Below are 15,853 nucleotides of genomic sequence, written 5' to 3'. Positions count from 1 at the left end.
TGGTGTGAGGAATTTGCAGAAACTAAAAACAAAAGAATCCTGTCGACTTCATTTTCCTCAGAGAACCAGGGACCAAAAGTCAAACTCCTCCTCACGGGCTCCACACAAATGAAAATGGGCTTCATCGCGAAAAAAAACCATAGCAATCCGATTTGAAGACATGAAGAATGTGAGGAGTCCGAATAATCTGAAGAATACGAAATATGGGCTCAAAGAAATAAATAAGCTAAAAAAAACTGTTTGATCTGAAGAATGTAAAAAAATCAGCAGAATAATGACAGAATTTTATGACTCTGAATTTGGAAAAACTAGAAAATCGGAGAAGAAACTGAAGAATCAAAAAAGTTAAAATAATCTGAATAATTATATGCATGGAACGGATTTGAAGAAAATCTTGAGAATTGGATGACTCATAAAAACAATCGAGGAGTTCGAAAGATACGAAAGAATTTGAAGAACCAGAATAAACTGAAAGATCCAGGTTGCATGTAACGAATCCGAAGGTTCCGAAAATTGCAATCGTTTGACTCGTGGAGGACTTTGAAAAGCCACAGAATCTAAGATTAGAATAATATGAAGAATTGAGCAAAGGTGGAAGAATCGAAAGATTATAAGAAGCCCGAAAGAACGAAATCATGCGGAGAATCCAGGGATTAGACTCCCTGCAGAATAAAAAAAAGAATTTGCATAAGCATAACAATTTCAAGAATTTTAGGGATCTTAAGGCCTTGAAGAATTGAAATAATTTGAAGAAACAGCGGCAATTGAAGAGTCGCATTTGGCAGAACATTGAGGATGTAATGAATTTGAAGAAAGATGAATGTGAATTATCCGGAAACTCCAATGATCTGAAATACAGAAGAATCAGAAGAAATTGAAGAATCAAAAAGTGTGAATAATTTGAAAAATCCGAAAGATTCGAATGACCCAAATAAACTGAAACAGTTTTAATCCTAGACCTAGAATGAGATATCTTAAAGGAGTTGGTACAAATCCCAAGAAAATTTTAAAGAAACTGAATAGTCGGACGAAAATAATCCAGGGAAGAATCCACAGGAGTATAAAAATATGAAGAATTTTATGAATCTGAAGACTTTAAAGAATCGGAAGAATTTAAAGAAGCAGATGAACTTGTAGGAAATGAACAATCGGCAGAATCCGAAGGAGCTGAAAAATTGTGAGAGAAACGTGAACATTGGCAAAAAATGGATCTGAAACATTCGAATTATTTGAAGAATTAGTAGAAACTGAAGGGTCACAAAATACGAATAATTTGAATGATCTGAAACGTGGAATGGAATTCGAAGGCTCGGGAAGAATTAAAAAAAAATTGATAACTGTACCGATATGTCGTTGAAAGAGTTTGAAAAATATGTAGAACCTATCGTTCGAAGAAATGGACGAATCTGGAAGAATAGAAAGTAGAAGAAACGAAACTATCAGAAGAATTTCAATAATCCAAGGAATTTTATGGATCTGAGCAATTTTACTGAAGGTTGGGGCGAATCTGAAGGGCTAAAAAATGTCGGGATTTTGAAAAGTTCCAAACGTCTGATGTGTGAAAAAATCTGGAGACATTAAAGAATGAAGAATTTGATTCTGCTTGGGTTTTTTAGATGCCGCAACACTCGTCGCAAATGTTGCTTGCTGGGGTTAGTTTATATTCGCCCTTCCCCTTTTTCAACTTTCTGCCAATATTAATTAGATCGATGTAAGTTCAATTTTGATGTACAACAAATACAATTCCTTCCTTAAAGTTAGACTGATTAAACATTTTATTGATGGCAACACCAGCATTATTTTATTGCACATATGCAGTGTTCTTAAAGTTAAAAAAATTAGTAATTTTATCCTGTGCCCCATTAGTCAATACTTTCAGGCAATATTACAGCAACCTCTGATTAAAAACAAGAACTGCTACATCTTTAAAGTTAGAGAAGGTTTGAGACCGGGGACCTTTTGGCTCCCCTCCCATAACGTCTCGACCTCTCGCAGTATTAATTGAGGGTTTTGCAAAGTACAACTTAGTCGTGTAGCACTCGCTTTTATTGGAGTAGGGGAAAAACATTTATTCTACCAATTTGTGCCCCAAATTGCATTACTAATGAGCCGCCCCGCAATACTACTCTGTGAAATGGTACTCGCAGGATTCTCAAGAGCTTTAAAATGCACAATCCGAAGATCTATAATATGTAGAACCTCCAGAATTGGAAATGTATGGGGGATTTGAAGAAACTTAAAAAGCGTAAACAATTAAACCGAATTCGACGAATGTGGAAGAATAGAAAGAATTTGAACACTCCGAAGAAACAGGAATGTGAAGGATTTCATGGATTTAAAGAATTTGAACAATCAGGTGCATCTTACCCACTTGAAAATGGACAATCTGAAGAGAGATACAATATGTCGAATCCCAAGAATCGGGTGTGAGGAATTTGCAGAAACTAAAAATAAAAGAATCCTATCGACTTCATTTTCCTCAGAGAACTAGGGACCAAAAGTCTAGCCCTCCTCGTGTGCTCCACACAAATGAAAATGGGCTTCATCGCTTAAAGAAACAATAGCAATCCGATTTGAAGACAGAAGAATATGAGTTCAAATAATCTGAAGAATACGAACCATGGAGCGGATTCGAAGATTCTCAAAGAAATAAATAAGCTAAAGAAACTCTTTGATCTGAAGAATGTAAAAAAAACAGCAGAATAATAAGACAGGATTTTATGATTATGATTTGAAGAATCCGACGAATTTAAAGAAGCAGAAGGATTCTAAGAACTTTAATCTTAAAGGTGGAATGAATCTGAAGAATTTGAAAAACTATAAAATCGGAGAACAAGAAGAATCAAAAAATTGTACGCATGGAATGGATTTGAAGAAAACAATCGTAAGAATTGGATTACTCATAAAAACAATCGAGTAGTTCGAAAGATACGAAAGAATTTGAAGAACCAGATTAAGCTGAAAGATCCAGGTTGCATGTAACGAATTCGAAGGCTCCGAAGGAGGTAGCAAATTAAAAAAAAATTACAATCGTTTGAATCGTGGAGGATCTTGAAAGATTTTGAAAAACCACAAAATCTAAGATTAGAATAATATGAAAAATTGGACAAAGGTGAAAGAATCGAAAGAATATAAGAAGTCCGAAAAAACGAAAGCATGCGAAGAATCCAGGGATTAGATTCCCTGCAGAATAAAAAAAAAAAGAATTCGCATAAGCATAACAATTTGAAGAATTTTAGGGATCTTAAGGCCTTGATGAATTGGAATAATTTGAAGAAACAGCGGCAAATGCAGAGTCGTATTTGGGAGAACATGTAGTAGTCCTAAGAATGTGAATGTAATGAATTTGAAGAAATATGAATGTGAATTATCCGGAAATCCAATGAACTGAAATGCAGAGGAATCGGAAGAAATTGAAGAATCAAAAGGTGCGAATAATTTGAAAAATTCGAAGGACCTAAAAAAACTGAAAGTTTTAATCCTAGACCTTGTACAACAAATACAATTCCTTCCTTAACTGATTAATCATTTTATTGATGGCAACACCAACATTATTTTATTGCACATTTGCAGTGTTCTTCTTAAAGTTAAAAAAGTTAGTTTTTTATCCGGTCTGCCCCATTCGTCAATATTTTCAGGCAATATTACAGCAACTTCTGTTTAAAAACAAGAACGGCTAAATCTGTAAAGTTAGGGAAGGTAAATATTTTTTGTGACCGGGGACCTTTTGGCTCCCCTCACATAACTTCTCGACCTCTCGCAGTCTTAATTGAGGGTTTGCCTTAGTCGTGTAGCACTCGCTTTTATTGGAATACGGGAAAAAAAACCATTATTTTACCGATTTGTGCCTCAAATTGCACTACTAATGAGCCGCCCCGCAATACTACTCTGTGAAATGGTACTATTCCTGTAGAAGCAGCGGTAAAAACACGAGTTTACAGTGTTTGCCTAATCTAACGTGTCGTTGTATTTTTCTAGGCGGCAGTACTAAAATATGAAAATAACGTAATGAATATACGCCAGTTCAATTGTTCACCGCATCCGTACTGGTTACCGAATTTCATGGACGTGTTCACGTGGTCGTTGCCGTTTGTAGGTGAAAAGGTTACGGAAATGTTAGTAAACGTGCTCAACATTTGTTCGGACGATGAATTGGTTTCGGACGGCGACGAGGGACTGGAGGAAGGTATGTATGATTTTCGCATCACTTTCACATACTCACACAAGAGTTCCTACAAATTTTAAATGCTTGTGTACATAAGCGAGTAGATCTCTTCTCAAATTTTGGCCTTAAATTTACACAATGCAGTTTAAAGCTTAAAAATTCAAAAAGATTTTTTTTACCTTTCGAATGCTACTTGGAATTTCAGATGGTAAGATTCGATTTCTCTATATAATGACGTATTTGCTTTGAATCGTAGTGATGATGTATTAGCCTTTATGAGTTTTTTGTTGATTTCTCCCCATTTTTTGATAATTTTTAGCATTTATTTAGTTCAATCTACAGCTTAAGAGAGAAAAAAAATAACTCCGAAAGTGTTGACTTTTTAGTGTCTTATTTCAAATTATTTGAACGTGTACCGACGTTAACGTTAGACGAACTTGTGTTCAGTTTTTCGTTCGTGTGTTTATGTTATTAATTGTGTGACCCAAGTAGCATCTATTTCTGTATATCGAATGTTTCCAATTTCTTGATCTGGCAAGGTCTTGGTTGTTCTAATCGCACTGCATAATATCCAGCACCTGATTTCTAAATTTTTAAAAACGTAGTCTCACTAAGGCAAATCCATGCACACGTATTGCTTATGTTTTTCTTCTATTCTGACACTTCTATTTTTCACTATTTATCTATATTCGCCTTGGATTCGCGCCCCACACAGCGAAACAGCCAAAAATAGTTTATAAAAGTAAGGGTAAGTTTATACAAAACATGCAGCTTAAAAAAACGAGTTTATTGATAACACTGCATTAATTGATCATGTTTTTGAGCAATGAGGTTTTTTAAAGAAATTCGGCGCTTATTCACTCTTTCCTTCTTTGATTTCGTGTGGGCATTACTTTTTTCTTTGTTCCGTTTCTTGATCAAAGGATGAATAGGCGCAGGAGAATTTTATTTTTTGCAGAAAATTTTAATTAACCGCTGCTGGTGTTTTTTGATTTCGTTTTTTTGTTCTTGATGCACTAACCAACTTATATTCTGGTCTTTAAAAAAAAGTTGAATACAAGCTCATTCCATTCGTAGATTGTAGTTTTATCTTCATTCATTTATATTTACATTTCTGTTTTTATAATTAATTGCCTTTTTTTATAAAGTTAGATATGCCGCATGGTGCTTTGGTTATTATTCACTTATTGTTTCATCTTTTCGACTTGCTGTTGATAATTTCTTGTGTATTTTATCCTGTTACAATTAAGGAACTGGAAATGCGTTCAGATATTAATTAATTACTAAGCTGGTGATGCCAGGTTTTATAAACTTATTGGTTTGTTTAATGCACGATTCGACTTAGGCTTTGGTTTTTAATCCTTTTAGTTTAATCACTACTTATACTGTGACCGGGAGGGGATACTTATTGTTCAAGTATCAACTGATATAAGTTGTGAATCTCTACCACATGTTACGCTTGTTTATAATTTGGCTTATTACTGAACGTTACCTTTGAACCTACTTTCTAGATTTGTAGCTAGTCGGTGTATTGTGCGTGTGTGTGTGTGTTTTTTTACCTATGTGGATTGACACGAATAAATCTCCCTCGCTTGGTTCTTAATTCTTGGAACACTGGTTCATTTACAACCCCGCTTTTCACTTACACCACCGTCACAACAACAGGCAGATTGATCGGCGCTCGCAGCGCCATCACACTGCTATAGCTTGTAAATCCGGTTTGGGTACCCACCTATCCTCGGCCTTCCTTACGTCACGCATAAATGTTTAGTGTCTTAGTATATCTAACGATTGTAAGTACTAAAAAGTCAGAGGATCGACGGGAAGATACATTGCATGTCTTGATCTCGTACGTGAGTAAAAAAGTTTTTTTGTGTAATAAAGAATTTTGTTGTAAGTGAACCAATTTTTGTTTTACAAATTAATTAAATTAATAACGATAATTGGCTTATTTTATTACACTTACTAACAGCACATTTTTTATATGTTAGCAACGTCTATCCACATATTTGACGATTAAAAAAAAAACAATACGACGTCAGAAGAGCAAATTTGTGTTTTGTTTTTTGTATGCCATCGGGTTGCTACAGTTTTTTACATGCACTGTTTGTTTTGTTTTTTCTATATCTCTTCGCTCGCTACACTTTGCGCCACTGCCCGTTTGCTGTTGATTCACCCACACGTGGCGCGGCGCAACTACATCATCCTTCGGTAAGTTACAGTTGCTGTTTAATCAGTGATGGGACCAGAGCACTGTGCTTCTTATGCTTAAACGCTTTTTTCTTTGTATTTGAAGTACGTATACGCTTTTAGTTTGTAAGAATTTGCGTCAACTGTAAAGATAGTTTAAGTTAGAGACAGTGCCAAGTGCTTGTTCGTGCTTTTGTAATTATAAAGTGATACTTGCAGCTGTCTGTGCTTGAAATTATAGACTGCTCTTACTGCTGGTAGGTTGGGGCTAATTGACACACACAAACACTATGATGATAGCACGGTGATCTCGATCTTAATACAATTGGCTCGGTATGAGCTGGTGTACATTCGGTGGACATTGTACGGACATTACCATTTCGAGTAAAAGTGGGCCTTTTCATACGTAACCCTTTTCGCATTCATTAGTTATTGGATAGGTATGGTTCTCACTTCACATTCATGTACCAAGTCCTTTCAGACGCCTAATAAGTCAATTTGTTGTAACGGTTTAAGGCTCGAACTCTAACTTTACAGGTGTTGAGTTCGAATCCCATAACTTGCCATTTTTTAGTGGTACAGAACATCTCCTCCCACGCCTTGGAGGGCATACCACGACTGCGGTTCGGTCACAGACGGCTGTTGATTCGATCTGAAAACGTCGGGAGTGCCATCCACACGATAAACACATAAATGAACTTTAAATATACTACCATTGGTAAGGATTCATTTCCTTGTGTCAGAAGTAGAATGTCCGTATTCCTCAAACCCAACATCCTGTGGATATCCATGTTGTCATCAACATCTGACGACAATGGACCATATGAAGATGCACACAATGCTCTACTGTGTTGATTTTTGTTAACATGTATCATATGTGGACGTATTTTGGATGTCCAGAACCATGTTCAGAGAGGTACACGTAACGTACATTAATTTTATACCCTGGACGTGAATATTCAACGGTTTGAGCCAAATGTCATATCAATTGTAACTGACAAGTCGCATTGAAATGAACAATCAATTGTTCACATACGGGGCGTGTCCGCAAATTGCGATTGATTTTCCCCTGGATAGAATGTGAATAATTTTTCTTATTTTGAGACTAATACCGATATTTTCCGGACACACCCGATATAATGAACTAGCACATTCTAGTAATGTTACTTGTTATATTGTTAGGATGTTTAAAAGACATCTGTTGTACGTAGCATCTTAATTTTCAAATTACAGTAGATGTTTGTGCTTAATATTTGTTTAAAATATCCATGCAATGTCCATTACCTATAATATAGACAGATTTTTCAGTACACAGCCTAATTTTAATTTTTGAACGTAAAATAGATCAAATTGGATGTATATCGTACATGGTGAGCTGGTACGCACATTACAGCTTGTGCGTATCATTTTCATATTCAAAATTCAATACAATTGAGTCAACCAAACTATGTGAATTACTCGTGTCTTCTAATTAAGCCGCGCCGGAGAACGATGGCAAATTTTAAATTAAATTTAAATGTCCATTTTATGGTTTCGAGTGAAAAATGTACGTGTATCGTACGACAATCGCTAGCGTTTGATGTGCAGTGAACATTTAAATGCGATCGCTCATTTTTGGATGTCCAACGAATCAACGAGGTACACGAAAAACAAACAATGAGAGAGAGAGAGAGAGAGACCGAGAACTGTCTGTCTGTTCTTCGTCTAACTCGAAAACGAAAAGAGACAGTGATGTCAAACCTTCGCCAATCGATTTTTACGAGTTCAAGGATCAGTGCCTCGATCAGTGCTGTTGAATGCGAGCCAGATTAAAAGTCGTGTTTGTCAAAAAATTCCCCTACTGAAAATCGGATTTTGTTTGTGACTGTTTCAATGTGCCCTCAACAGAATAATTGATGTGAATTGGATTCAATAGTCACAATGATCATGTCCATGCGATCGCTCATTTTGAAAAGTTCACGGAACGTCCACTGTAGGTTTGTGATCGTCATTAGGACGAATGAATTTGGTCTATAACTTGAAAGATAATACGAAAAATACACCGTGAACAGTTCAATGTCTCTGACTGTAAAGGTTTAGCATTTTTAAGTACTGCCGACGTATTTAAAAAAATTTATATTTCAGTATTTTAGGCCCATAATTTAAACATTTAAAATGTCAAAAATATTAATATTTAATTCTTTTCACAATTTCCGAGGGGTAAACCGCAACCCAAATTTTGTACACTGATTTCCTATAAATATTAGATTTCCTCTGAGTTCCTTCGAGTTCTTCAGAGTTCATTTGATTTCTTCGGAGTTTCCCTGATTTCCTCCGAGTTCCTCCAACTTCCACGAAATACCTCTTATTTCCTTGGAGTTCCCTCGATTTTCTTTTGGAGTTCCTGTGAGTTCCTCTGATTTTTTAAAGTTTTTTAATTATTTCATTGTTATTCCGTTGATTTAACAATTTCCTGGTAAGTAAAACCCGAGGTAAAACCATCAAAAAAATATAAAAGTGTCAAGTGTCAAGTTAAAAAGTAATCGTAAACGATTTACATAAAGCGCGCATTTCCACTTGCATTCATTTCCCATTTGTAAGATGCAACTTCTGTTAAAATCGTAAAAATCCGGCCACAAATGTGAAAGATAGCGTTGCACATGGGCAATCCATTGTTGACGTGCTACTTCAATTTCAATTTATGAGAAGAATTTCATTTCAATGCTTTTCTAAATAAGAAAGTTGGAACTGCGGATGCGCAAACCTAAATTTTAAAACTAACGTTAGATTTTCCTTTGTTCCAAGCGCCTAAGTATCAAATTTCACTAAATAGTTCCATAGATAAAAAAGTTGGCACTGCGCATGCGCAAAGCCAAATTTTGAAACTGGCGTTTGATTTTCCTTTATCCCAAGTGCCTATGTATCAAATTTCGTTTAAATTCTTCCATAAATAAAAAAGTTGGCACTGCGCATGCGCAAAACCAAATTTTGAAATTGGCGTTTGATTTTCCTTTATTCCAAGTGCCTATGTATCAAATTTCATTCAAATACTTTTATAAGTAAAAAAGTTTGCAATTCGGTTTATAAATGGTCGAGATGCGAAAAGGGCACTGTGAATTTTGAATCGATTCGATTCAACTTTTGGCATTGCGTATTATATGGCTAAATCTATGCCCATATTGAATTTCATGCAATTCAGTTCATAACTAACGGAGATGTAAAAGCGATCGAACATTTCTAAACAAAGTTATCGTTCACACGGACAGATAGATGGACAAACAGACAAAGGAACAGACGGAGAGACCAACCGGCAGGCGACAGATAGCAATGCAAAATTATAAACGATCTCTAGGATCGTTAATAAACGGCAAAAGTGAAAAATTATGGAACATGTAAAAAACGGTTTTTTGTTTTTTTTACAATAACTTTTTTTGTAAGCGGTACAGAAAAAATTCTTTCCTTGGTACAAGACTCGACACCATAACGAACCAAATAGCGAAAAAAGTAGAACAATAGCTCTTAAGATAAAAAACTAGTAGCGTCGCAAAGTTAGCGGACGGACGGACGGACGGACGGACAAAGTGGCCACAATAGCGCATTTTTTTTTATTTTTGTGGAAATGCGCTAAAAATTAGTTAAGACCAAATTAAATAATAAAATGCATCACGAGTTCTTTTGATTTCCTCGGAGTTCCTGTGATTTCCTTGGAATTCCTCCTGAATACACATGGAATTCCTTGGAATTCTTAGCTTTCCTAGGAGTTCCTCCGGAATTCCTATGATTTCCCATAGATTTCCTCAAACGTGTACACTGATTTCCCATCGCGGTTTACCCCTCGACAATTTCTATACTCTAAGACACTTTAAACCCTCACCTCTCACGGATCTCCCTTTCAGGTTTCCAAATTTCGATATCCATTCAACGTCCATTGAATGTCCACTATAGAGTTTCGAGTGAAAATATGATCCTACACTACAATCAACGGTGGCGTTTGATATACGATGGTCATCCGCATCTGATCGCCCATTTTAGAATGTCCACGATATGCCAAATAAATGAGGTTCTTCTTTTTCTCATTAGAGATCCTCCGTGGTGTCCCCGGTACTACTACAATAGCCTCATGATAATTTTTAGGAAAGAACAGTCGAATCTTTCTTTCCTACGAAGGATCCGTATTGAATACCTTCCAGAAATACCCTACAGCACATGAAGGCTCAATTAACCTTCTCCGTTACTCCTTCCCATGGTAATCTTCGGGAAAAGATCATCTAATATTCGTATACTGGGTGGCATTCCATACCCCCGGTTCTTCTTTGAGAAGGGCCAGTCGAATCTTACTTTCGTGGGGAAGATTCCATAGCGCACTTGATTATAGCCGATTATCTTCTCTCGAAAATAATCTTGTAGATTATTAAAATTATGTTTTTAGATAAGTATGTAGTACTGGGGTTGTGGGGGGTATGTCCTATGTCATGCAGTTGTTTGCGACAGCTGTTGAAATATGCCTACGATTTATTAAAATATTAGTTTTGCAATTCTTCAATCTCAAAGTCTGGAAATATCGACTATATTAAAAAAAAAACTATTGGTGTCGGGGGAGTAACAGGATACAAGTTTGTATTTGTGTGTAAAATAGCTTTTAAAATTATTTTGGTTAACCTTATTCTGTTCAGTAAAGAGCAAAGAAAAATGTTGTGTTTGTGTGCGGCGTTTTTGCCCCCCCAACTCCATCTCCCCACGGAGTGGTTTGATTTAAAACTTTTGGATGCCTATCCAGGCCCACTTATCGAGACTTTCCTTAATAAGATTCGAGCATTCTTTTTTGGTCAACCTTATTCGGTTCAGTAAAGAGCAAAGAAAAACTTTGTGTTTGTGTGCGTCGTTTTTGCCCTCCCCTCTCTCTATGGGGTGGTTTGATTCAAAACATTTGGATGCTTATCCACGCGCACTTATCGGGACTTTCCTTGATAAGATTCGAGCATTATTTTTTGGTCAACCTTATTCTCTTCAGTAAAGAGCAAAGAAAAATGTGTTTGTGTCCGCCGTTTTTGCCCCCCCCCTCCCGCAATGGAGTGCTTTGATTTAAAACATTTGGATGCTTATCCACGCGCACTTATCGGGACTTTCCTTGATAAGATTCGAGCATTATTTTTTGGTCAACCTTAGTCTGTTCAGTAAAGAGCAAAGAAAAATGTTGTGTTTGTGTGCGTCGTTTTTGCCCCTCCCCCTCCCCTCCACGGAGTGCTTGGATTTAAACATTTGAATGCTTATCCAGGCGCACTTATCGGCACTTTCCTTGATAAGATTCGAGCATTATTTTTTGGTCAACCTTATTCTCTTCAGTAAAGAGCAAAGAAAAATGTGTTTGTGTGCGTCGTTTTTGCCCCTCCCCCTCCCCTCGACGGAGTGCTTGGATTTAAACATTTGAATGCTTATCCAGGCGCACTTATCGGCACTTTCCTTGATAAGATTCGAGCATTATTTTTTGGTCAACCTTATTCTCTTCAGTAAAGAGCAAAGAAAAATGTGTTTGTGTGCGTCGTTTTTGCCCCTCCCCCTCCCCTCGACGGAGTGCTTGGATTTAAACATTTGAATGCTTATCCAGGCGCACTTATCGGCACTTTCCTTGATAAGATTCGAGCATTATTTTTTGGTCAACCTTATTCTCTTCAGTAAAGAACAAAGAAAAATGTTGTGTTTGTGCGCGGCGTTTTTGTCCCTTCCCTCCCAACGGAGTGGTTTGATTTAAAACATTTGGATGCTTATCCACGCGTACTTATCGGGACTTTCCTTGATAAGATTCGAGCATTATTGTTTGGTCAACCTTATTCTGTTCAGTAAAGAACAAAGAAAAATTTTGTGTTTGTGTGCGGCGTTTTTGCCCCTCCCTGCCCCTCCTCACGGAGTGGTTTGATTTAAAACATTTGGACGCGCACTTATCGGGTCTTTCCTTGATAAGATTCGAGCACTATTTTTTGGTCAACCTTATTCTGCAGTAAAGAGCAAAGAAAAATGTTGTGTTTGTGTGCGCCGTTTTTGCCCCCTAATGGAGTGCTTTGATTTGAAACATTCGGATGCTTATCCAGGCCCACTTATCGGTACGTTCCTTGATAAGATTCGAGCAAAATCGAATCCCGATTTTTGCCCACGCAGACATGAAAAAAAAGGCTTTAGTTGTCAACCAGCTGCATATGTAAGGTAGCGTTGTCGATCAAGTTGAACGTAAATCGATAGCGCTGCTTCTAACGCTTGAATAGGAGATAAGGAACGCATGTCGCTCTGTATAATTGCTAAATCATGAATTGCACGATTAGGGTTACATTCAGTAGAGATTAAATCAAAGGTAAAACTATTATCCTCGGCTGTTTCCTCGAGAAAATAAGAGAGGAACGATGGAACATAACTTGGTTTCTTTGTTTACGTTTGCCTTGTAACGCTGTACCTAGAGTTTAGAACGTGTGCTCGTAGTGTGCCCGCGGCCGATAGATGTCTCGCTAACGTCCGCTTCATTTTTAGGTACAGCAGCCAATCTTCGAAAGGAAGTCATTCGCAATAAAATCAGGGCCATCGGCAAAATGGCTAGGGTATTCTCAGTTTTGAGGTTTGTTGAATCGCTCGACTGGGTGAACCCGTGTTGACTCGCTCTCGTTGCAGGGAGGAAAGCGAGTCGGTGCTTCAACTGAAAGGGCTCACACCGACGGGCGCGCTGCCGCTCGGGGCGCTGTCCGGTGGCAAGACGAGCTTGAAGAACGGTACCTAGCCGTGTTAAGTTGCATTGCGTTGACTAACTATCTGTTTTAGCGCTGCAAGGATTCTCGCCAAACCATAAGATAACCAGTTTCGCGGAGGCGAAAGGTCTGGACGCGATTAACGAACGTATGCCTCCGCGTAAGGACGCTCCGCCCTCGCCCGCGGAGGAGCCACCACAAGATCATAACCACACTCAGTCGAACGCGCATTCGTGAGCTAAACTAAATAACTGATAGCATCACATTGCTTAATCACGGGTGAGTCGACGCGCGCGCCGTCTCCTTAACCTCGCCACGTATTTTAGGTTGTTCGACCTTTGATGGCGCTCACCTTATTACATGTTACATCTCTACTAGCTTTTAGTAATTTTCATTGTTGGGACGACAGGCTCGTTCACATTAATTTGAACAAGTAGCTGGTCTGCTTCCCCTTTGTACAACATTTCCGCTGTGCGGACCTCACTGTACATACTACTGTCCTTCTGTCGCATTGTTAATAAATTACATTCCAAATGAGAACCGGGTTTGTAGCGGTAGATATCCAAATTTTCGTGTTGTATTCAGTGGAGCAGTAGTGAAAAAAAATTTAGAATGACGTGGTTGTCGCAGTGTGTATTGTGAGGTTTGTACTGCGCAACTGCACGTCGTGAGTGATAAAAGCGTGCCATACTTACCTGTCGATCGCCACATTATTATCGTCATCGATCATCGCCACTCATTTTAATCATGTTCACTAAGTGTGTGTATTAATTTAAATGTAAAAGATATTGCTATATAAATATTTAACTAATGCGAAATTAAGAGTTTCATCGTGCGGATCAATTACATTGTATCTCTCTATTATTGTTATGAAACTTCTTTTTCTCGTCAAACACATCTTTGCTACGACTTGTACTTATTAAGTTTTATTGTTTTTTCTTTGATTGTACAAAATCGCTCTGTGTCCGAGCTGTATATATGTGTATAAATATATTAAGTGTTTGTTGCCCCTGTTCAAATCTTCGCATACATGTGAATCGTTTAATTTACGTACGTTAAGAATTTTCTCCGTTCATGACCAATGCAAGTTCAAGACAGTTACGGACAAAAAATCCGCTTCACTCCGACACAGAGTTGGTATGAATGCTAGGACTTCTGTTACGCGTGCAAGTGTGTTAAATTATATAATATCTATTAATCTTATTGAATTCTGTAAATTTATTATATTATAAATATAAAATATTATGAAAATATAGTTATTGCATAGGAAATATCTCAAACCAACTATCGATAAAGTTAGGATAAATATAGTGATGTTAGTCGGTAAACTTCTTCTTACCACAGTTTTCCGTTGAAAGACGACTTGGCGCGCACTCTGTACGATTTTCCCATCTACCCTGGTGATATTGTAGTCACTAGAACGAAGCCGCCTATGCAGTTTGAACACAGCAATATTGTTTTTGACAATCATTGCATACGAGTAAATGTACGTCATTTTGATAATTTTACGTTGGAAAATCGTACAAAGCGTTCCGATTATTATTATTTTGGAATACCATCACTAGTAAATATCAAAAGTTTCATGTAACGTCCCTTAACTTTTATACAACTATTACTGAACAGTTACATATTTTTTAACGCGCTGTGTAATACTGATCGATCAACAAAGGGCGAGAGTACGAATGCGAGGCAGGTTCTGGCCACAGTTCGAGGTACAGTTTGTCTCAGATTTTAACAGCACATGCCTGGTCTGCTAAAGAATACTAGTCATGACTGGTTTTAACCTCTAACATGTAATCAGAATCTTGCACCATCGTGCAACTCACAACTGTTGGTAATTTTTGTATTTGTACTCAAAACAGATGTAATTGGTTACTTCTATTGGAAATACGTTTGGAGATCTGCCGCACTAATCACTGTCATAAACAAAAATTGTCAAATGGCGTACTCTGCTGCGCAAATTTTGCGACTTTCATCACGCGTTCGGATAAAAAAAAAATTTTTGTGGTTTACCACCGAGAAGGTTCTACGAAATACGTACCTGAAAATTTATCTTTTTAAGTCGACGGAAGTCACCACAAAACAAACGAGACAACTAACATGGCTACCTCCTCAAGTGCATGTAAATTCGTGATCCGAATCAGAGTCAATGGCAGAAATGGGTGTGGAATAAAGCAATAAACAATCAAGTGATTAGTTAGGCATATCCCGAACTTCTGCGCGCTCGCCCCCTTAAAATGTGAAGTAGTTTCTGCGACGATCGAAATATGAACGTCTGTCTGTCGCTACATGCCGTTGTAAATGTTGAGCATTCTCCAGTGGCTTGGTTCTTCCCAAGCAATGAAGTTCGCTGATTATTTGTGATAGCTATCCCTCATTTTTAATAGCTTTTTGTAATGTTCTCGACGGCTCACGTCGGATGTTGAATGAAGTGTATAGCATGAACCGATTTAAAAACCGACGTGAGGTGTCACATTTTTTTGAAAATAAATTTTGAAATTGTATAAATATAAAAAAAAACTATCTATATGCCTTCATACTTCCTAACTTAATATATTATATGATAATGCACTGAAGTATTGGGATGTTAGACTTTTAATACTTTAGTACTATCACTGTGTTACAGAAACAGTGACCATTTTAATATTAATCTCAGTACCGGAGGGCGCCCCTTGGATTGACCGCCCGAAGGATTCCTGGTTACGTTTCGTTCATTACGCCCTCTGTAAGACATATCAGTTTCCTTAAAACTTGTTCGGTTCACCGTTTTAACTTAGCCACAAAGACGTAA

General features: G+C 37.4%; 1 protein-coding gene across 17 annotated transcripts in view; it reads left to right on the top strand.

The window, feature by feature from the left end:
* LOC116180844 (serine/threonine-protein phosphatase 2B catalytic subunit 2) overlaps nt 1-15,152 on the top strand; it is a 204,632-nt gene extending 189,480 nt beyond the window's left edge. The window contains exons 9-15 of one of the 17 annotated variants that reach the window (XM_031500994.1): nt 3,979-4,186; nt 4,371-4,373; nt 4,881-4,907; nt 12,860-12,935; nt 12,989-13,086; nt 13,136-13,341; nt 13,389-15,152. In XM_031500994.1, the coding sequence (XP_031356854.1) occupies nt 3,979-4,186; nt 4,371-4,373; nt 4,881-4,907; nt 12,860-12,935; nt 12,989-13,086; nt 13,136-13,299 (576 nt within the window). In that variant the 3' untranslated portion in view covers nt 13,300-13,341; nt 13,389-15,152. Of the gene's footprint in view, nt 1-3,978; nt 4,187-4,370; nt 4,374-4,880; nt 4,914-12,850; nt 12,936-12,988; nt 13,087-13,135; nt 13,342-13,388 lie in introns of all 17 variants that reach the window. The other 16 variants (XM_031500992.1, XM_031500985.1, XM_031500989.1 and 13 more) reach the window with 16 other exon arrangements.
* The last annotated feature ends 701 nt before the right edge of the window (nt 15,153-15,853 follow it).

This window comes from Photinus pyralis, unplaced genomic scaffold (assembly GCF_008802855.1).
Source record: "Photinus pyralis isolate 1611_PpyrPB1 unplaced genomic scaffold, Ppyr1.3 Ppyr1.4_LG9, whole genome shotgun sequence".
NCBI classification, from domain to species: Eukaryota; Metazoa; Arthropoda; class Insecta; order Coleoptera; family Lampyridae; genus Photinus; species Photinus pyralis.
This window is presented reverse-complemented; position numbering and strand designations above follow the sequence as displayed.